The sequence below is a fragment of the Dreissena polymorpha genome, chromosome 3 (genome assembly GCF_020536995.1).
Source record: "Dreissena polymorpha isolate Duluth1 chromosome 3, UMN_Dpol_1.0, whole genome shotgun sequence".
Lineage (NCBI taxonomy): Eukaryota > Metazoa > Mollusca > Bivalvia > Myida > Dreissenidae > Dreissena > Dreissena polymorpha.
Window position 1 is genome coordinate 6,615,695 of NC_068357.1, and position 24,725 is coordinate 6,640,419.

The 24,725-nt window shown below is 32.7% G+C and overlaps 2 protein-coding genes across 3 annotated transcripts; both read right to left on the reverse strand.

The window, feature by feature from the left end:
• Window positions 1-286: 286 nt before the first annotated feature.
• LOC127872829 (uncharacterized) lies at window positions 287-24,474 on the reverse strand. Its single transcript, XM_052416248.1, has 8 exons — window positions 24,348-24,474; window positions 22,827-22,874; window positions 5,241-5,294; window positions 2,698-2,856; window positions 2,145-2,252; window positions 1,749-1,847; window positions 1,159-1,476; window positions 287-1,071 (listed from the first exon to the last, which is right to left on the reverse strand). Exons 1-8 carry the CDS (start codon window positions 24,355-24,357, stop codon window positions 827-829), a joined length of 1,041 nt encoding a protein of 346 aa, XP_052272208.1. The 5' UTR covers window positions 24,358-24,474; the 3' UTR covers window positions 287-826.
• On the reverse strand, window positions 13,398-15,649 carry LOC127872836 (uncharacterized). Of its 2 annotated transcripts, none has more exons than XM_052416258.1 (3): window positions 15,208-15,649; window positions 14,657-14,764; window positions 13,398-13,894 (listed from the first exon to the last, which is right to left on the reverse strand). In XM_052416258.1, exons 1-3 carry the CDS (start codon window positions 15,368-15,370, stop codon window positions 13,707-13,709), a joined length of 459 nt encoding a protein of 152 aa, XP_052272218.1. In that variant the 5' UTR covers window positions 15,371-15,649; the 3' UTR covers window positions 13,398-13,706. The 2 variants fall into 2 exon arrangements, with proteins under 2 accessions (XP_052272218.1, XP_052272220.1); XM_052416260.1 differs by lacking the exon at window positions 13,398-13,894 and adding an exon at window positions 14,107-14,414.
• Window positions 24,475-24,725: the final 251 nt, after the last annotated feature.

Here is a 24,725-nt window from a genome sequence, read left to right on the forward strand (position 1 = left end):
AATTTTTGTGCACGCGAAAATGGTGAAATTCGATACGATTCTAATTATATTTCAATTTCTTCATTTAAGGTGGGTTGATACTCCAGGAAACATAAAATCAATTTAAAAATCAATATGTCTCGTATAAAAAATTTCAGGAGCGCAACAGCGCAATCGGCATGTTGCAGGTTACCTTCCCCACTTGCTGAAGCATCCGATCGTCACGGATGAATGATTTCATCGTTTGCTTGTACATATTGTAGTCAAACGATCACATGTATAATTTTAAATGAAAATTCTTACTCATAATTGAGATATTTAAGTTTGAAAAATGATGCGTTCGAAAAGTCATCAAGTGTAGTTCAGCGCGCAATTCCGATTTAAATTTATTGCATAATTCTAGGTGGCTTTTGACACCTGGAAAACATAACATTAATTAGAAAAACAATATGGCTTGTATGAGCGCAATGTTACAAGTCGGTCTGTCATTAAGACAAGTAAGTTGATGCGTTTTACAGTTACCAATATTATTTTACGATGCACGATTTGCTTATTTAACTTTTGCAATGATTTTTTAAATTTGTTATGTTTGATATTTTATTGTTGATCGATTTCAATTAAATTTGCTTGGATTATTAGATATGTGTTGAATTAGTTTGAGTCCAAATTTCAACAAAATCCGTTCAATAATAAAGGGGCTATATTGATTTGAATAGGTGTTGCGTTAGAAAAATCTCAAAGTGTAAATTGAAACTGTAATAATGTCTAAGATTAATAAGTGAAAATTGTGGGTGCTGTCCAATACTTCGTTAATGTGGGTTAAATGTTTATTGTTACGTTCATGTGCTTACGTTATAGGGTACATCTGCGATTGTGAGCAGCTGTAAATAGCCGAATCTTTGGATGATAGTTCTCGGGTTTTTTCTCGTTCGCCATTTGTTCCCGTTAAAACCGAATTAACCCCAACACATTCCGATACGTCCTGTGGTATATTCGAATTTGTATTTTGGATTTCCAGTTGTTTTGCAGAATAAATGCCGTTGGATGGGTATGCATCTTGATTCTGCATGTCTTCTTGATCTGCTGCAATATCTAAACACGACAAAAACATGTTTTATAACGCGTCACATGATGGCTCATATAAATACATTGTAAACAGAGAGAAAATACGATACTCACTTTCGATGTAACTTTGTTGAGTTTTCAACCGTTTGTCCGTATTTACCAATTCCTTTACATAACTAATCATCATGTCCTTGTCCGAGCTCAATCCTTTCATTTTCTCTATCAACTGTTGTATTAACTCCGCCTTCTTTTTGTGAACAGCTCTTTCATTTTCTACATTTTCTACATATTTGTGTAGCTCTTCAACGCTTAATTTAGTAATACGTTTAATGTCTATTGGTCCAGTTTCTAAATATTGGAAGACATCTGAATGACCGCTGTCGCTGTGGTTATTGGCGGTATCAGTTCTCGTCTGAGGTCTTGTCTCAACATCTGAACAGAATTGTCGACAGTTTGTCGGATAAAAATTACATAATACTCTAAAGAGCATACATTATGTAAATCTGACAACTGCATTTTGCATGAAATGAAATGGTGCACTCTAGAATATATAATGGAAGCAACACAAAATCGTACTTAAGCCAGACGTATCATCATGTAGAAAACACGTGTAGCAGAATTGTTATAAAGCATAATGTCAAATATAAAACCATAAGCATAAAACACAAATTACGGAAATCATTTGTGATTGAATACAAACGTACCAGTGTTTTGTTCCGTTGAATTGGTAAAAGGTAGATGAGGCACGGGGTTCGTTTCTCTTGCAAGAGGATAAGGCGCTTTGTTGATGTTATCTCTCTTCACTATAAATTACATTTTATAAATCGAATTTTAACATGCGATGCGGGAATATCTGCTAGAAGTTGCAATATATATTCTCTTACAAAGTGTATATAGACAAATGTATGGGAGCTGTGCACATGCATCTTCCCTGATAGCAACTTAATAAACGTATGTTTGTACAAACATAGAATACACTTTTCTACTTACGTGACTTTATGCTTTAACCTCGTGTCAAAAAAATGCCAATACTTTGCTAATATTATTGATCTTATCGGGTGGGTAATATTGAAATCATTCACGATTATTCATATACTTACCACATGTTTTTTGCTCATCGCGTGGCAGTTCATTCGGAGAAAGAACTGGATCAGAGTAGTTTTTATCTTCCTCTACATGTGTTCCATGCCTGTTACACAAGACGCTCTCTAAAATCAAATCAATAAAACATGTAATTATATGGATTCAAATTAAAATGAAGTTATTATATCCTGTACACATTTATTTAAAACATATAAATCTTCTCATCTTTATGGTTATATATGGACGATTGATGGTATTTCACAAAGAAACAACAATGAAACTAATAAAATATCATCATAATTGGCGCGAAAATTAAATTAATCTTATTAGCAATATTCGACGGGATCCTTTAAACACAATCGCCAAACATTTCGAAATAATGTCAAAATCATGATACTTAAAATTCATAAAACAATTGTAATGAATTGTTATAAAATATGAGTTATCGGTGTGTGTTTTCTCATTTTGTAAATAAAGGTGTAATGAGTATAACAGTTTTTATTTTACACAGATGTATATCACATGTTTAAGTTTGGTAATTTTACGGTTTCACCACCAGCGTCGAGTTACCAGATTCATCATCCGTCATGCGTTTATGTTGCATCTCATTATCCGAGTTCGAGAAAACGAAGAATCTATCGTTATTCCATGTTATCGGTCCGGCGAATATATATGCGTCGTTCTGGTTGGTTGTCATGTTGCCCACTTTCATACCATCCAACACGTCAACTATTATATTAAAAAAAGAGATTTAAATACATTGACGCAATAATTACGAAATTACATTTGCGTACAGAGGGTAAGAATAAACTAATGTAACATATGTGGTAGATGATGACTAAAAAAGAAACACATGTTTGGAGCACTCAAACGTCAAAATAGGAAATAAAAGGCGAAAAGCTTTAAATCGCTGTAAAAAAAAACAACAACAACAACATCAACACTGTAAAACATGTCTTTATGGATTTAATAAAACGATATGAGTAACTTAATTCATGTAATAATTTTATTCTTAACTCAAAAGCGTAAAATACATAGACGCCTGCGTTTCATGTTAACTGGCTGTGTTTGATTGTAATTAGCACGGATGGCCGAGTGGTTTCAGAGCTAGACTTTTTCTCCAATGGTAAGTGGTTCGATCCAAGTTATGGATTACCTTTTTTTCTTTCTTTAATTATTTTCTTGTTTTATACTAGATATATTTAGTAACAATGCTTAAATTTATAAATTTAAAGCATTGAATTACAAACTTAAAAACAGGCCAAAATCTGTTAACAGGTCCCTTTAAAAATTAACATACAAAATAATACGTGTGGAAATAAAGGAAGGAATGAAGCATCACTTTTGTCTTTTCCGACGATTCGAGTTAAAAACTTCGCGATGAAGGACATGATTAAATATAAAATAAAAAGACAAATTCGTCTACGCTACTAATTAGCCAGATATTCGACCTAACGTATTTCGAAATAACGAATTTAAGCTGAATGGCATTTGTCGTTATTTTGTGATGTCTTTCCGGCGGATATATTTGTCGTTCTGTTTTGTTGTCGTGTTGCCGACTTTCAGGCAGAATAATCAGCGATTTTCATGTTTTGACAAAAAAAATTACGAAATGGTGAGGCTATCACATTTTTAAACAGGGTAAGCATAAAGTTATGTAGCATTTAATGGTGGACAATAACTGAAAAGAAGCACACGTGTATTGAAAATAAACTTCAATATAAGAAGAAACAAGACAGACAGACAGACAGACAGACAGACAGACAGACAGACAGACAGACAGACAGACAGACAGACAGACAGACAGACAGACAGACAGACAGACAGACAGACAGACAGACAGACAGACAGACAGACAGACAGACAGACAGACAGACAGACAGATTTTTTATTCAAGACTTATACAAAGTACTTCGACTATATATATATACAATTGCACATATATATATTGTCACGTGATTTTATACAAAAAATAAATAAGCAGAAAAAAATATTTTCAAGGTCAATGTCACAGGGGTCGATTTTTTTTTCTGCGTATGGAAAGGCCTTGTCTTTACACATGCATACCAAATATGAAGTTTATATCTCAAGGGACATAGAAGTTATGAGCATTTTTCGAAACCTAAACGCGGACCCTAAGTTCAAGGTCAAGGTCAAAGGGGTCAAAATTTGTGTGCGTATGGAAAGGCCTTGTCCATATACACATGCATACCAAATATGAAGGTTATATCTCAAGGAACATAGAAGTTATGAGCATTTTTTGAAACCTAAACGCAGATTTCGAAACCTAAACGCGGACCCTAAGATCAAGGTCAAGGTCACAGGGGTAAACATTTTTGTGCGTATGGAAAGGCCTTGTCCATATACACATGCATACCAAATATGAAGGTTATATCTCAAGGGACATAGAAGTTATGAGCATTCTTTGATACCTAAACGCAGATTTGAAACCTAAACGCGGACCCTAAGTTCAAGGTCAAGTTCACACGGGTAAACAAATTTTGCATATGGAAAGGCCTTGTTCATATACACATCCATACCAAATATGAAGGTTATATCTCAAGGGACATAGAAGTAATGAGCATTTTTAGAAACCTAAACGCAAAGTGTGACGGAAGGACGGACGGACAGATGGACGTTCCGATCACTATATGCCCTCCTTCGGGGCCATTATAAAAAGAAAAAAACTCTTACAAAAACTGTATCGTGTAAAACATGTTTTTATCTGTTAATTAACACGTGATGACTTCCTTTATTCATGTAAAAACTGGATGCTTTACTCAAAGAAGTAAAATTCATAGACACATACGTTTCCTATAAACTGTCTGTGTTTTTTCGTTTTGAACAATACGTATCTATCACAACTTAACCAAAGATCTTATGACAAGTTTCAGTTACAACCGAATTTTGTAGTTAACACGATACGAATACGATTTAAGAACGTTTTACGTCATTAACATGATGCTTTGATTTTAACGTAGCTCATTGGAATAGCTGTTTCGAAAAATTGCATAGATTTGTTGAATGAAAAGCAAAACTTTAAGGTACGTTTTCTAATATCTCAAAATTATCCTTGGATGCACTGCTTCAAAAAACGAAACAAACAAACATACCTGCAGTTGAATCGCGCCTTGACGCATAGCTTTTTACGGAACCGCACGATGAACCTGACCATATAAAATGTGGAAAAATTAATAAATAACTAAATAAATATAAAATAATAACACTTATAATAATAATAATAATAATAATAATAATAATAATAATAATAATAATAATAATAACAAGCAAATTCGTTGAATTGATATACCCCGCAATTATACTTCTGGACACAAACGTTTTCTGGACGGATGGACAACGCCTACGTGCATCATCCTCTTTCATAACTCCGTTATTATCCGATGGTGTGCAATGCCATTTAGCGTGCATCATCCTCTTATCCATATATATACTCATACCAAGTTTCAAGGATATCCCCCAAGCTCTTCCAAGATATGGCTTCGGACACAAAAGTGCCGGACGGACGGACGGACGGAAGGACGGAAAGACGGACGGACGGATGGACGGACAACGCCAAAACAAAATCCCCCCTTGCGGAGGATAATAATAATAATAAAAATGATAATAATAATAATAACAATAATAATAATAATAATGATAATAATAATAGTTATGATAATACAAATTTAATTCCTTTTTCAAAGGATTAAATGGTGAGTCAAATTGCTTTACTAAAATAAGAACTTGCACATCCGATCCAAGCACACTGATATCGTTATGTGTGCATTATCACCTTAAAGCATTGACTCTGGGATAATTGCGATATGCTGCATGAATTCGTACAGTTTAACTACCACACACTGCTTCACATTGACACTTTATGTCAAGATGTAAAATGTTTGCAAAAACAAATTGACGAAATGAAATCAGTTGGGTCATCAGATTCTGAGGACGCATCAATTCGATACAACCTATGCATTCGTAAAATGCCTGAAAGGGAACGGGAAGACACAAAAAGGTAGTGAATGATCTGCTGCATAATGGGTTGCAGCTCACACATATATCATGTGTACAAGCAGAAAGAAAAAAGGGTTTCAATGACGAACCAGATGCAATAATTTTCAAAGTGTCAAGTGATTAGCAAAAAATGAAAATTCTGAAAACAAATAGTAAGCTACACGATATTTAAAAGTATGAGAACGTGTATGTCAACGCGGACCAAACCAACGAGATGCGACACAATAACAGAAACCTGAAAGTATGAATTAAAAGCCTTGGTGTTTCAGGGCTTTAGCTCCGTGGAAATCGCCTAGTATTAGAAGACAGTCAAGAAGATAACAACCAAACTAGGCAACCTCGCGCTTCCGAAGATAGTTCGACTAGCGAAGCCAATCCGTGGCAGCAGCAAAGTCGGCAACGTAGAAATAATTATCACGATACAAACTCTGATTACTCAAACCGGAATAGTGATAGACTATGTAGATACAATGACAAGTCATATGACAGAAGGCGAGAAGTTGACAACAAGAACAGACACAGTCCCAGAACAAGGTACAGCAACGGATTTAGAGGCAGCCAATTCCAAAGAAACAGTTATACTAGTGGTTCTAACGAAAGAACGAACAATCTTTACACTCAATACTCTAGTAGATACAGTAATAATGACCGTATATATTATTACTAGGTTAAGCTTGGGTTTCGGAATGTAAATGTATGGTCTGACAATATTGTACCCGTTAAATTTTATTTTTAGAGCAAATTGTTTAAGTAAGCATGATATTGATATACATGCTATTGCAGAAACACATCTAAAGGGAAATTGTGAGCTTTATGTTGATAATTATGTATTTTTTAGTAATAATAGAATGATTTCTACACTGACATGGCATGATTAGGGTCTGGCGGAGAAGGAATTTTGGTGAAAAAAGTCATTACTAGACACATTTTATGTTAACATTTTAGATGATGATTACGAGGGTATTTTGTGTGTTTCTTTTAAGTCAAAGATTGATCAAACATGTTTTAATATTTGTGCTTTACTATCTTCCTCCAATGGGGTAATCACGTTATGTAAATGTAAATTATTTTTTTGATGAATTGTTAACTCACGTATACGAGTATAAAAAGGGGTAATTTCTACCTTTAAGGCGATTTTAATGCTAGATAATTGCAGATATGCCAAATTACATTGAAGGTATTGATGTTCTACAAGAAATGATGTTGATTATACAAAGAAATCTTATTGTGAGCTATTTTGTAACTTTTTAATTGACTGTTATTGTTGAGAAGTAAACGGAAGAAACTCAAAAGTCAATGACTTTACATGTGTGTCAAATAAAGGTGTGTATGTTGTTGATTATATTGTTGTCCCCTATGAGAATATTGATATGTTGTCAGACTTTGGAGTTGTCAGGGTGTCTGATATTGCTGAAAATGGTACGGAAAGAAGATTTATGCCAGATCACTCTGTATTAATGTGCGATGTTAAATTAAAGAATGTAATTGTCTCAAATGAATGTTTTGGGGACAAGAGCGGTAAGGTAAATATTAGAAAGAATAAAAATGTAAATGACACTCGTACAATCCGCCAAATTTTTCTGAAGGCGAAAGGTTTTTGAATGTGGTGGTAGAAAAGTTTAATGTGTTGCAAACAAATGTGGATGTGCAAAATAATGTAGATAACATCTATGATATATATTTTTTGTGCTGATGTCAAAAATGAAATTAGTTTGAAACTCCCATCAAAGACCGTAACAATCAAATTCGAACGTAGTGCTACAAAAACGTAAAAATAATTGGTGGAATGAGGAATTGCAAAGGTTATGGAATGACATGAGTGAAGCAGAAGGTAATTGGGTTAAATGTTCCACATCTTCTAAGTCAACCATTAAATACTGATTTGTTCAAAAAAGGAAAAAATTTGATAAACAGGTTCAGAGAGCAAAAATACGATATTGGGTAGAACTTCAAGAAAAACGTATAGATGAAGCTGAGAATAATAAGGTAGAGTTTTGAAAAACAATTGGAAGAATAGGAGTCAGAGATAACCGAAGTAATGGTCTGCCTTTTGAAGAAGAAGATGAATTAGGTAATTTAACAAATGATGTGATGAAAGTTTTTGACAGATGGAAAAATGATTCTTGTAACCTTTTGAATGTTGTTAGTGATACAACGGCAAATCATATTAGTCAGGATGCCAATTTTATAGTTGTAGAGAATGTGTCTGTTGATAATGACATTTTTGATAATCATTTTTCAATGATAGATATAAGGAAAGCTATTTTTGATGTAAAGGAAAATAGAGCATTAGGGTATGATGAATTACCAGCAGCTGTCTTTAAAAATGACACTTTTGTATACTGTCTGAGCAAGCTTTTAAATTACTGTTTTGGAATAGGAAAAATCCCCCAAAGCTGGGATAAGAGTATTATAAATCCTATACCGAAAAGTTCTACCAGCAATATAAAGGTATTACCATTACCCATATTGTATATAAAACCTATTGTTCTTTACTCCATGATAAGCTTACAAAGCAAATAGTCAGAAAAAGTATTGTTTGAAGGTCAGAATGGTTTTAGGAAAACGAGGAGTACAATTGATCACCTGGCAACTCTCACGAGTATTATTGATACTAGAAAAAAGAAGAAATTATCAACAGTGTGTGCTTTCATTGATTTACGTAAGGCTTACGATGCTGTGAATCGCCACATTTTATGGAGTTAACTCGAAAGTATTAGAATAAATAGTCATTTACTGAATGCTATTCGGTCTGTGTATGATAATGTTACATGCTCAGTTAGAATTAATTGTTTCCTTACTGACTGGTTCTCTGTTAAAACAGGTCTAAAACAAGGGTGTCCACTCTCACCAATGATTTTAAATATCTGTTTTAATGATCTAACAACAAAGATTGATGCCCTTGGTTTCAAGAAAGCTGATCAAACAGTTCCGATTTTACTTTATGCGGATGATATAGTTTTATTAGCACAAAATGTGGAAGACTTACGGTTTATGTTGAATGAAATTGGTGTATGGTGTAAGAATAATGATATGTGTATAAACAGTAGAAAATCTAATATTGTTCACTTCAGAAATGAGTCAGTCCAAAGATGTCAGAACGTTTTTATTTATGTTAATGATCCATTAGATTATATGGCACAGTATAAGTATTTACGTATTGTTCTTACTGAGCAATTGAATTATGCAATTCACAGCAAAAATTGTTGCTCAGTCAGCCAATAGAGCCCTTGGACTGCTTATTGCCAAATCCAAATCTATTGAGGGATTCCCCATCCAGGCATTCACGAAACAATTTGAATCCACTGTTGTTCCAGTCATAACTTACGGAGCTTCAATTTGGGGCAATGATGATTACAGTTGTATAAATGCGGTTCAGCATAGAGAGGCTAGATTTTTTTTCTTAATGTTGGTAAATACACACCAAATCCCGCCGTAAAAGGGGATATTGGCTGGCTACCAATGTGTTGTAAGATTAAGAAAGTGTAACATATCAGTGGTGAAGACTTGTTAATATGGATAGAAATAGATTAAATAGAAAGGTTTTTGAATGGTCATACCTATGTAAAGGTAGGAATTGTAAAAACTGGTGTTTTAAATTTGAATATTAAGTTTACTTACACTGAGTTCTTTCTAAGCAAGCGACAAATTGAAGGTTTTGTTGAAAGACTATAAGGGGGTCATGGTTACAAGATGTAAATAGAGAAAGAGCCCGTAGTGGAGATGGACAAAACACACTTAGATTTTATAGAATTTTTAAGCAAATGTATGAGGTTGTACCATATTGTTTACTTGTATAAAATAAAAGGCATAGAGGGGCTGTAGCAAAGTTTAGAAGTGGTACAGCTCCAATAAATATATAAATGGGAAGATATACAAATACACCTCAGGAATTAAAACAATGTTACTATTGTTAGAGTATAGGTATTGTGGAAAATTTTGAGTTGATATTACTGAAAGAGACGTCATATTTAATATTAGTTGAATGATTCACTGAAATATGGGAATTCGAAAGGTGATTATGAATATTGTTTTGAACAATATATATACTTTTCTTTTCGCCTACTTTTCTATCGACAATGAACCAAAGACGATAAAAAAAAGAGAATTTCCTGATTCAACTTCCCATACATGTTTTTTTTTAATTATATAAATGTCAAACCACTGCATCACATATTTTATTATAACAAACCCTAAAAAATCAGCAATAGTTAAGCATACATCTTGCTTCTGCAAGACGAGCACGTGATCTATTTCGAAAATAGTTTCAAATGGCGAGTCCTTACTCTAACCTAATTAGACCAAAAACAACGACAACTCAAATAGATAAAACAATGCTATTTTACACTTTGTTTTAAGGAATTCAATCATAAGTTAACTTTGAACCCGTTAAACAATGACCACGGCAACTTATCGACGATAGAAAAGTATATCGATTTGCAGTAAACAATTAGCCAACTGTATGGTGTAAATACATATTTAGTACAGCAAATGTACTTTGACAACAAGCAATTGTTATGTTGGAAAGAGCAAACGGGGTTTAGAAAACAGCAATTCTTAAAAAGCAATACAATTCTATAGCAGCACATGTCATGTTAAGCTTCAATAAAGCATTAGACCTCTTCCAATAAAGCATTAGACCTCTTCCACAGATACGCAAGTGTAATATTTCAACGCGTTTCATCCTGAAGAAAGAAAAGCTTTTTCCAGAGTCACTGGTGTACACGTTTTAGTTGTTTATTCATTATATCATTTGAAGGTTCAATGTTCAATAAGTTAACTTAAAATACAATAAATTATATGTTAATTCTTTTACATCATTAAGCATACAAATAATTCTAAGAACACATTTTAGTCACACAGTCAAATCAACTTACCATAGAGAGTTGGTCTCGAGTATTTCGATCTACAGAGAACCTTCGCTAAGTCAAACTTGACTTGAAGCAACGTTTGTTTGTATTTTCTTGATATATATAACAAATAAATTTCATGAAGTATACCTGATATTGTCTCATCTATTTCATCCGGTGTTGGGCAAACACACATACATTATAGGTAGAGTTTTTCATATAAAATAAACTAAATGCACGAGTCATTTTGTTTTAGCTGTATCGGTAAAGTTACCATCTTTAAAAAGTATTTATGTTAAAGTCGCAGTTTATTTAACCTATTTAGATTAAAACAATGGTTTTGTATACTTTGTGTTTTAAGGTATTCAATCATACGTGAACTGTGAACACAGACATAACAATGCGCACAGCAACTAATTGTCTATCTATAAAAGGATAGATTGTAGTAAACACATAGCAAAGCGTATGCTGGAAATATATATTAACTACCCGAAAATATAATAATTTGACAACAAGACACTGGTATATTTGAAATAGCAAATGAAATGAAGCATTGTGTTATATAAGCGATTGTTCAAAAGTCATTGGTGTACAATCTTTATTTGATTTACATAATATGCAAAATATTGCCGTACTAGTGTTGATTCGATGTTTCATTAGTTGCAATACAATTAATTCGATATTGTAGTCAAACATTCAAATCAATTAACCATCGTTAATTGCAGTTATGTAATGGTTTGAGCTGTTCGATCTGTAGAGATTCTTCGCTAAAAGGATATTCAAAACACATAAAAAGACATTTCACTTTTTTTTTAAACATTGCACCGTCAATGGATATCAAATTGAAACATATACAGGTCACATTTGACTATGAACATTTTTTTTATTTGCTAAAGATGTAAGTATATCAACAAATCTAATGAAATGAAGTATACCTGACGTTGACTCAAATGTTTCATCACAGGGTGGGTCAAGATCGTTTTCTGGCGGATTTAAACAAACACATATTGTGTAGATAGTTTTTTGCAGAAAAGAAACTAAATGCATTGAGTTTTTTAACGTTTTATAATTTGATTTTATATCTTTAAAAACATATTTTATCTATTAGTCACTGCTTATTTAACCTATTAACATTAACAAATGCAAGTGTACACTTTGTGTGCTAAGGGATTTAATCATACGTGAACTGTAAACACATTGAACAATGATCACAGCAACTTATCGACGATCGGAAAAGGATCGGTTTAAGTATACATATAATAAACCTTATGCGAGAAATGAATATTCACTACCAACACATGTAATTTGACAAGAATCAACTGGTTAATTATTAATAGTAAATGAAATGAGTCAACTAGAAATAGGTAAACATTAATTAAATTCCATATCAGCAAATTCTGATGATCTTGCAATGAGCTATTCCACATATAACAATGAATATTATTAAAACGCGTTTAATACTATAGATATTAAAGATTAATTTAATTGATTTTCAATCTTTGTTTTGTAAAACATATAATCCAGAGAATCGCCGAACAAGTGTAGATCGATGTTTCACTAGTAAGAATTTAACCAGTTCGATGCTTCATTATAAAGAAAACAAATCATTTTCAAACCACAGTCAGACATTCAAAAAAATTCCCACAGACCATGGATGATATGCAATGTTTTGAGCAGTTCGATGTGTCGAGAACCTTCACTTAAAGGATAAAAACAAAAAAACAAACACATTACCATTTGATTTCAAAACATAAATCTTCAATTGGATATCAATTTAAAACATAAACAGTTTATAATTGGCGAGTAGCTAGAAACATTTGTTTGTATTTTCTCGAAAAATATAACTATATAAACAAATCCAGTTTATTGAAGAAAACTTGACGTTGACTTAATTTTTCATCCATGTCAGTTTCAAGGTCGTATTCTGGCGTAGTCTGACGTATTAAATCAACTACACACATTCTAGATTTCATAGAAAGTAAGCTTAATGCATTTGTTTTGTTTAAGTTTTATAGTTACACTAACATATTTTAAATATATTTTTACATATAAGTCACAATTTGTTTTACCTATTAAGAATAAAACGATGCTATTGAACACTTTGTGTTTTAATTCAATCAAACAAACGTGAACTGTGAACACAGACTAATCGACGATAGAAAAAACACAGTATCGATTTTTAGTAAACAGTAAACATTTTGAGGCATTTAAAGTCATTTTAGTTGAGCAGATAAATATGTTAAAATGAACTAGATCTGTGTGTAGGAAAACTATATGTAACATTCAACTTAGATCTCAAAACTAAACGAATGTCGAAAACAAATGGACCAAACTAATAAGCTGCACAAAAAACATGTCGAATTATATGAGTATAGTTAAGTGACACAGCAGGTTCATTTTTTTTAGATATAACTCCAAGCATGTATAATAAAGCAAAATTCACAAAGCGCAATTTCACCTGACAGATGTGGTCTTGAAGTGCTTTTTCAGTAATGTAATAAACGATTTGACACAACCTTACTAGTAGTTCCGTAAAGTACTAGGCCTGCTTTGGAAATAAATGCTGGTAATACTGTTTTAATTTATCACGTGAAAAAGCAGTCCATTTCAAAATAATGAACATGAATTTTCAATTCCCCTACTAACCAAACGCAACTACATACATAATGAGTATTGTATAATATTTAAAAACGTCAGTGTGTGTCATTTGAACTACAAGGCATGTATGTCTTCTGCCAAGAAAAGTATACCTGTTGTTGACTCTAAAAGGTCAATGTTTGTATGTGGCACATACATTCTTTTATCCGATAAGCCTGTATTATTTGACGAAGAGCGACCTCTAAACGTTAGTTCTTGTAGCTCGGAAGGGTTTATCTTGTATGCATTTTCGTCTATATCTACTGCAAATAAATTTACTAAAATTGTTTTGCGTCATTTTGTCTTTAAATTGTACAAAACCATGAAAATATTGAAGGTCATTTAATGAATGAGTATTTAGCAATTATATTAACGCTTTAAGTGTAATTAAACGTGTAAAATGGGTTTCAATAAAAAAGTACAACTTCAAAAAAACGTGGAGTATTGTTTCAAACAAATCAATCTCAAGGAATGCACATTTATTCAAAATCATAACTAATTGCTTAATCAAAATACGATATTAACCCGAGTGAAGTTCTTGAATGTCGAGAATATCAACAACGCATTTTTGGCCACTCTGCTTTAATGCAAGTACCAACGTAAATGTCTATCTTTGATTGTTTCTAACAGTAGAATATAAGCCTTGCCGTCACGTGGCGCCTCTGAATACAATCTGTTAATAAGGGAGACATCTTTCTCCTGTAGAACGCCGTTGTTCATTAAACACGGGGTTCGTTTCTCTTGCAAGAGGATAAGGCGCTTTGTTGATGTTATCTCTCTTCACTATAAATTACATTTTATAAATCGAATTTAACATGCGATGCGGGAATATCTGCTAGAAGTCGCAATATATATTCTCGTACAATGTGTTTATAGACAAATGTATGGCAGCTGTGCACATGCATCTTCCCTGATAGCAGGGACTTATGCTTTAACCTCGTGTCAAAAAATTGCCAATACTTTTCTAATATTATTGATGACGGGTGGGTAATATTGAAATCATTCACGATTATTCATATACTTACCACATGTTTTTTGCTCATCGCGTGGCAGTTCATTCGGAGAAAGAACTGGATCAGAGTAGTTTTTATCTTCCTCTACATGTGTTCCAGGCCTGTTACACAAGACGCTCTCTAAAATCAAATCAATAAAACATGTTATTATATGGATTCAAATTAAAATGAAATTATTATATCCTGTACACATTTATTTAAAACATAAATCTTCTGATCTTTATGGTTATATATGGACGATTGATGGTATTTCACAAAGAAACAACAATGAAACTAATAAAATATCATCATAATTTGCGCGAAAATTAAATTAATCTTATTAGCAATATTCGACGGGATCCTTTAAACACAATCGCCAAACATTTCGAAATAATGTCAAAATCATGCTACTTAAAATTCATAAAACAATTGTAATGAATTGTTATAAAATATGAGTTATCGGTGTGTGTTTTCTCATTTTGTAAATAAAGGTGTAATGAGCATAACAGTTGTCATTTTACACAGATGTATATCACATGTTTAAGTTTGGTAATTTTACGGTTTCACCACCAGCGTCGAGTTACCAGATTCATCATCCGTCATGCGTTTATGTTGCATCTCATTATCCGAGTTCGAGAAAACGAAGAATCTATCGTTATTCCATGTTATCGGCCCATCGAATATATATGCGTCGTTCTGGTTGGTTGTCATGTTGCCCACTTTCATACCATCCAACACGTCAACCATTATATTAAAAAAAGATATTTAAATACCTCGACGCAATAATTACGAAATTACATTTGCGTACACAGGGTAAGAATAAACTAATGTAACATATGTGGTGGATGATGACTAAAAAAGAAACACATGTTTAGAGCATTCAAACGTCAAAATAGGAAATAAAAGGCGAAAAGCTTTAAATCGCTGTCAAAAAACAACAACAACAACAACATCAACACTGTAAAACATGTCGTAATGGATTTAATAAAACGATATGAGTAAATTAATTCATGTAATAATTTTATTCTTAACTCAAAAGCGTAAAATACATAGACGCCTGCGTTTCATGTAAACTGACTGTTTGTGTTTGATTATATATATATATATATAAATATATATATGTACAATTGCACATATATATTGTCACGTGATTTTAAACAAAAAATAAATAAGCAGAAAAAAATATGTTAGATACAAAAAAACAAAAAAAAAACACAGAAAGCAAAACTCGTGGTTTTTAAAAATAAGATAGTTACAAATGCAGTTGGTAATATGTTACCATATATTACCATATTAAACAAAGCTGTCACCATAGGATGACATATGCCCTTTATAAACGCTTTGATAGAAGTTATAGCATTTTTCGAAACCTAAACGCAGATTTCGAAACGTAAACGCGGACCCTAAGTTCAAGGTCAATGTCACAGGGGTCAATTTTTTTTCTGCGTATGGAAAGGCCTTGTCTATACACATGCATACCAAATATGAAGTTTATATCTCAAGGGACATAGAAGTTATGAGCATTTTTCGAAACCTAAACGCGGACCCTAAGTTCAAGGTCAAGGTCAAAGGGGTCAAAATTTGTGTGCGTATGGAAAGGCCTTGTCCATATACACATGCATACCAAATATGAAGGTTATATCTCAAGGGACATATAAGTTGTGAGCATTTTTCGAAACCCAAACGCAGATTTCGAAACCTAAACGTGGACCCTAAGATCAAAGTCAAGGTCACAGGGGTAAACATTTTGTGCGTATGGAAAGGCCTTGTCCATATACACATGCATACCAAATATGAAGGTTATATCTCAAGGGACATAGAAGTTATTAGCATTTTTTGAAACCTAAACACAAATTTGAAACCTAAACGCGGACCCTAAGTTCAAGGTCAAGTTCACACGGGTAAACAAATTTTGCGTATGGAAAGGCCTTGTTCATATACACATCCATACCAAATATGAAGGTTATATCTCAAGGGACATAGAAGTAATGAGCATTTTTAGAAACCTAAACGCAAAGTTTGACGGAATGACGGACGGACAGATGGACGTTCCGATCACTATATGCCCTCCTTCGGGGGCATAATAAAAAGAAAAAAACTCTTACAAAAACTGTATCGTGTAAAACATGTCTTTATCTGTTAATTAACACGTGATGACTTCCTTTATTCATGTAAAAACTTGATGCTTAACTCAAAGAAGTAAAATTCATAGACACATACGTTTCCCATAAACTGTCTGTGTTTTTTCGTTTTTAACAATACGTATCTGTCACAACTTAAGCAAAGATCTTATGACAAGTTTCAGTTACAACCGAATTTTGTAGTTAACACGATACGAATACGATTTTAGAACGTTATACGTCATTAACATGATGTTTTGATTTTAACGTAGCTCATTGGAATAGCTGTTTCGAAAAATTGCATAGATTTGTTGAATGAAAAGCAAAACTTTAAGATACGTTTTCTAATATCTCAAAATTATCCTTGGATGCACTGCTTCAAAAAACGAAACAAACAAACATACCTGCAGTTGAATCGCGCCTTGACGCATAGCTTTTTACGGAACCACACGATGAACCTGATCATATAAAATGTGGAAAAAATAATAAATAACTAAATAAATATAAAATAATAACACTTATAATAATAATAATAATAATAATAATAATAACAAGCAAATTCGTTGAATTGATATACCCCGCCATTATACTTCTGGACACAACAGTTTTCTGGGCGGATGGACAACGCCAACGTGCATCATCCTCTTATATATATATATATATACTCATACAAAGTTTCAATGAAATCCGTCAAAGCACTTCCAAGATATGGCTCTGGACACACAAGAAAAGCATTTTTTTCAAGATACAAAGGGCCATAACTCTGTTATTATTCGATGGTGTGCAATGCCATTTGGCGTTCATCCATCCTCTTATCCATATATATACTCATACCAATATTCAAGGAAATCCCCCAAAGCTCTTCCAAGATATGGCTTCGGACACAAAAGTGCCGGACGGACGGACGGACGGACGGATGGACGGACAACGCCAAAACAAAATCCCCCCGCCTATGGCGGAGGATAATAATAATAATAATAATAATAATGATAATAATAATAATAACAATAATAATAAGAATAATAATAATAATAATAATGATAATAATAATAATAGTTATGATAATACAAATTTAATTCCTTTTTCAAAGAGATTAAATGGTGAGTCAAATTGCTTTACTAAAATACGAACTTGCACATCCGATCCAAGCACACTGATATCGTTTTGTGTGCATTATCACCTTAAAGCATTGACTCTGGGATAATTGCGATATGTTGCATGAATTCGTACAGTTTAACTACCACACACTGCTTCACATTGACACTTTATGTCAAGATGTAAAATGTTTGCAACAACAAATTGACGAAATGAAATCAGTTGGGTCATGAGATGCTGAGGACGCATCAATTCGATACAACCTATGCATTCGTAAAATGCCTGAAAGGGAACGGGAAGACACAAAAAGGTAGTGAATGATCTGCTGCATAATGGGTTGCAGCTCACACATATATCATGTGTACAAGCAGAAAGAAAAAAGGGTTTCAATGACGAACCAGATGCAATAATTTTCAAAGTGTAAAGTGATTAAGAAAAAATGAAAATTCTGAAAAAAAAAGTAAGCTACACGATATTTTAAAGTATGAGAACGTGTATGTCAACGCGGACCAAACCAAAGAGCTGCGACACAATAACAGAAACCTGAAAGTATGAATTAAAAGCCTTTGTGTTTCAGGGCTTTAGCTCCGTGGAAATCGCCTTGTATTAGAAGACAGTCAAGAAGATAACAACCAAACTAGTCAACCTCGCGCTTCCGAAGATAGTTCGACTAGCGAAGCCAATCCGTGGCAGCAGCAAAGTCGGCAACGTAGAAATAACTATCACGATACAAACTCTGATGACTCAAACCGGAATAGTGATAGGCCGTGTAGATACAATGACAGGTCATATGACAGAAGGCGAGAAGATGACAACAAGAACAGACACAGTCCCAGAACAAGGTACAGCAACGGATTTAGAGGCAGCCAATTCCAAAGAAACAGTTATACTAGTGGTTCTAACGTTAGAACGAACTAGACACATTTTATGTTAACATTTTAGATGATGATTACGAGGGTATTTTGTGTGTTTCTTTAAAGTCAAAGATTGTTCAAACATGTTTTAATATTTGTGCTTACTATCTTCCTCCAATGGGGTAATCACGTTATGTAAATGCAAATTAATTTTTTGATGACTTGTTAACTGACGTATACGAGTATAAAAAAGGGGTAATTTCTACCTTTAAGGCGATTTTAATGCTAGATAATTGCAGATATGCCAGATTACATTGAAGGTAATGATGTTCTACCAGAAAGAAATTTTGTTGATTATACAAAGAAATCATATTGTGAACTATTTTGTAACTTTTTAATTGACTGTTATTGTCGAGTAGTAAATGGAAGATACTCAAAAGTCAATGACTTTACATGTGTGTCAAATAAAGGTGTGTATGCTGTTGATTATATTGTTGTCCCCTATGAGAATATTGATATGTTGTCAGACTTTGAAGTTGTCAGGGTGTCTGATATTGCTGAAAATGGTACGGAAAGTAGACTTATTCCAGATCAATCTGTATTAATGTGCGATGTTAAATTAAAGAATGTAATTGTCTCAAATGAATGTTTTGGGGACAAGAGCGGTAAGGTCAATATTAGAAAGAATAAAAATGTATATGACACTCGTACAATCCGCCAAATTGTTTCTGAAGGCGAAAGGTTTTTGAATGTGGTGGTAGAAAAGTTTAATGTGTTGCAAACAAATGTGGATGTGCAAAAGAACATAGATAACATCTATGATATATATTTTTTGTGCTGATGTCAAAACTGAAATTAGTTTGAAACTCCCATCAAAGACCGTAATTATCAAATTCGAACGTAGTGCTACAAAAACGTAAAAATAATTGGTGGAATGAGGAATTGCAAAGGTAATGGAATGACATGAGTGAAGCAGAAGGTAATTGGGTTAAATGTTCCACATCTTCTTGGTTAACCCTTAAATATTGATTTGTTCAAAAAAGGAAAAATTTTGATAAACAGGTTCAGAGAGCAAAAAGACGATATTGGGTACAACTTCAAGAAAAACGTATAGATGAAGCTGAGAATAATAAGGTAGATTTTTGGAAAACAATTGGAAGAATAGGAGTCAGAGATAACCGAAGTAATGGTCTGCCTTTTGAAGTAGCAGATGAATCAGGTAATTTAACAAATGATGTGATGAAAGTTTTTGACAGATGGAAAAATGATTGTTGTAACCTTTTGAATGTTGTTAGTGATACAACGGCAAATTATATTAGTAAGGATGCCAATTTTATAGTTGTAGAGAATGTGGCTGTTGATAATGACATTTTTTATGATCATTTTTCAATGATAGATGTAAGGAAAGCTATTTTTGATGTAAAGGAAAATAGAGCATTAGGGTATGATGAATTACCAGCAGCTGTCTTTAGAAATGACACTTTTGTATACTGTCTGAGCAAGCTTTTAAATTACTGTTTTGGAATAGGAAAAATCCCCCAAAGCTGGGATAAGAGTATTATAAATCCTATACCGAAAAGTTCTACCAGCAATATAGAGGTATTACCATTTACCATATTGTATATAAAACCTATTGTTCTTTACTCCATGATAAGCTTACAAAGCAAATAGTCAGAAAAAGTATTGTTTGAAGGTCAGAATGGTTTTAGGAAAACGAGGAGTACAATTGATCACCTGGCAACTCTTACGAGTATTATTGATACTAGAAAAAAGAAGAAATTATCAACAGTGTGTGCTTTCATTGATTTACGTAAGGCTTACGATGCTGTGAATCGCCACATTTTATGGAGTAAACTCGAAAGTATTAGAATAAATAGTCATTTACTGAATCTATTCGGTCTGTGTATGATAATGTTACATGCTCAGTTAGAATTAATTGTTTCCTTACTGACTGGTTCTCTGTTAAAACAGGTCTAAAACAATGGTGTCCACTCTCACCAATGATTTTAAATATCTGTTTTAATGATCTAACAACAAAGATTGATGCACTTGGTTTCAAGATAGCTGATCAAACAGTTTCGATTTTACTTTATGCGGATGATATAGTTTTATTAGCACAAAATGTGGAAGACGGTTTATGTTGAATGAAATTGGTGTATGGTGTAAGAATAATGATATGTGTATAAACAGTAGAAAATCTAATATTGTTCACTTCAGAAATGAGTCAGTCCAAAGATGTCAGAACGTTTTTATTTATGGTAATAATCCATTAGATTATATGGCACAGTATAAGTATTTACGTATTGTTCTTACTGAGCAATTGAATTATGCAATTCACAGCAAAAAATGTTGCTCAGTCAGCCAATAGAGCCCTTGGACTGCTTATTGCCAAATCCAAATCTATTGAGGGATTCCCCATCCAGGCATTCACGAAACAATTTGAATCCACTGTTGTTCCAGTCATACTTTACGAAGCTTCAATTTGGGGCAATGATGATTACAGTTGTATAAATGCGATTCAGCATAGAGAGGCTAGATTTTTTTCTTAATGTTGGTAAATACAAACCAAATCCCGCCGTAAACGGGGATATTGGCTGGCTATCAATGTGTTGTAAGATTAAGAAAAGTAACATATCAGTGGTGAAGACTTGTTAATATGGATAGAAATAGATTAAATATAAAGGTTTTTGAATGGTCATACCTATGTAAAGGTAGGAATTGTAAAAACTGGTGTTTTAAATTTTAATAATAGGTTTACTTACACTGAGTTCTTTCTAAGCAAGCGAGAAATTGAAGGTTTTGTTGAAAACACGATTTTTGAAGACTATAAGGGGTCATGGTTACAAGATGTAAATAGAGAAAGAGCTCGTAGTGGAGATGGACAAAACAAACTTAGATTTTATAGAATTTTTAAGCAAATGTATGAGGTTGAACCATATTGTTTACTTGTATAATATAAAAGGCATAGAAGGGCTGTAGCAAAGTTTAGAAGTGGTACAGCTCCAGTAAATATATAATTGGGAAGATATACAAATACACCTCAGGAATTAAAACAATGTTACTATTGTTAGAGTATAGGTTTAAGTGTTGTGGAAAATTTTGAGTTGATATTACTGAAAGAGACGTTATATTTAATATTAGTTGAATGATTCACTGAAATGTGGGAATTCGAAAGGTGATTATGAATATTGTTTTGAACAATATATATACTTTTCTTTTCGCCTACTTTTCTATCGACAATGAACCAAAGACGATAAAAAAAAGAGAATTTCCTGATTCAACTTCCCATACATGTTATTTTTAATTATATAAATGTCAAACCACTGCATCACATATTTTATTATAACAAACCCTAAAAAATCAGCAATAGTTAATCATACATCTTGCTTCTGCAAGACGAGCACGTGATCTATTTCGAAAATAGTTTAAAATGGCGAGTCCTAACTCTAACCAAATTAGACCAAAAACAACGAAAACTCAAATAGATAAAACAATGCTATTTTACACTTTGTTTTAAGGAATTCAATCATAAGTGAACTTTGAACCCGTTAACAATGACCACGGCAACTTATCGACGATCGAAGTCTATCGATTTGCAGTAAACAATTAGCCAACTGTATGGTGTAAATACATATTTAGTACAGCAAATATACTTTGACAACAAGCAATTGTTATGTTGGAAAGAGCAAACGGGATTTAGAAAACAGCAATTCTTAAAAAGCAATACAATTCTATAGCAGCACATGTCATGTTAAGCTTCAATAAAGCATTAGACCTCTTCAATAGATACGCAAGTGTAATATTTCAACGCGTTTCATCCTCAAGAAAGAAAAGCTTTTTCCAGAGTCACTGGTGTACACGTTTTAGTTGTTTATTCATTATATCATTTGTAGGTTCAATGTTCTATTAGTTTACTTAAAATACAATAAATTCTATGTTAATTCTTTTACATCATTAAGCATACAAATAATTCTAAGAACACATTTTAGTCACACAGTCAAATCAACATACCATAGAGAGTTGGTCTCGAGTATTTCGATCTACAGAGAACCTTCGCTAAGTCAAACTTGACTTGAAGCAACGTTTGTTAGTATTTTCTTGATATATATAACAAATAAATTTCATGAAGTATACCTGATATTGTCTCAACTGTTTCATCCGGTGTTGGGCAAAAATCGCATTCTGGTGGATGAAAAAACACATACATTATAGGTTGAGTTTTTCATATAAAATAACTAAATGCACGAGTCATTTTGTTTTAGCTGTATCGGTAAAGTTACCATCTTTAAAAAGTATTTTGTTAAAGTCGCAGTTTATTTAACCTATTTAGATTAAAACAATGGTTTTGTATACTTTGTGTTTTAAGGTATTCAATCATACGTGAACTGTGAACACAGACATAACAATGAGCACAGCAACTAATTGTCTATCTATAAAAGGATCGATTGTAGTAAACACATAGCAAAGCTTATGCTGGAAATATATATTAACTACCCGAAAATATAATAATTTGACAACAAGAAACTGGTATATTTGAAATAGCAAATGAAATGAAGCATTGTGTTATATAAGCGATTGTTCAAAAGTCATTGGTGTACAATCTTTATTTGATTTACATAATATGCAAAATATTGCCGTACAAGTGTTGATTCGATGTTTCATTAGTTGGAATACAATTAATTCGATATTGTAGTCAAACATTCAAATCAACTTACCATCGTTAATTGCAGTTATGAAATGGTTTGAGCTGTTCGATCTGTAGAGAACCTTCGCTAAAAGGATATTCAAAACACATAAAAAGACATTTCACTTTGTTTTTTTTTTAAACATTGCACCTTCAATTGGATATCAAATTGAAACATATACAGGTCACATTTGACTATGAACATTTTTTTTAATTTGCTAAATATATAAGTATATCAACAAATCTAATGAAATAAAGTATAACTGACGTTGACTCAAATGTTTCATCACAGGGTGGGTCAAGATCGTATTCTGGCGGATTAAAACAAACACATATTGTGTAGATAGTTTTTTGCAGAAAAGAAACTAAATGCATTGAGTTTTTTAACGTTTTATAATTTGATTTAATATCTTTAAAAACATATTTTATCTATTAGTCACTGATTATTTAACCTATTAACATTAACAAATGCAAGTGTACACTTTGTGTGCTAAGGGATTTAATCATACGTGAACTGTAAACACATTGAACAATGATCACAGCAACTTATCGACGATCGAAAAAAAGTCGGTTTTAGTAAACAAATAATAAACCTTATGCGGGAAATGAATATTCACTACCAACACATGTAATTTGACAAGAATCAACTGGTTAATTATTAATAGTAAATGAAATGAGTCAACTAGAAATAGGTAACCATTAATTAAATTCCATATCAGCAAATTCTGATGATCTTGCAATGAGCTATTCCACATATAACAATGAATATTATTTAAACGCGTTTAATACTATAGATATAAAAGATTGTTTTAATTGATCTACAATCTTTGTTTTGTAAAACATATAATCCAGAGAATCGCCGAACAAGTGTAGATCGATGTTTCACTAGTAAGAATTTAACAAGTTCGATGCTTCATTAGAAAGAAAACAAATCATTTTCAAACCACAGTCAGACATTCAAGAAAACTTACCACAGACCATGGATGATATGCAATGTTTTGAGCAGTTCGATGTGTCGAGAACCTTCACTTAAAGGATAAAAAACAAAAATCAAACACATTACCATTTGATTTCAAAACATAAGTCTTCAATTGAATATCAATTTAAAACATAAACAGTTTATAATTGGCTAGTGGCTAGAAACATTTGTTTGTATTTTCTTGACACATATAACTATATAAACAAATCCACTTTAATGAAGAATACTTGACGTTGACTTAATTGTTTCATCCATGTCAGTTTCAAGGTCGTATTCTGGCGTATTCTGACGTATTAAATCAACTACACACATTCTAGATTTCATAGAAAGTAAGCTAAATGCATTTGTTTTGTTTAAGTTTTATAGTTAC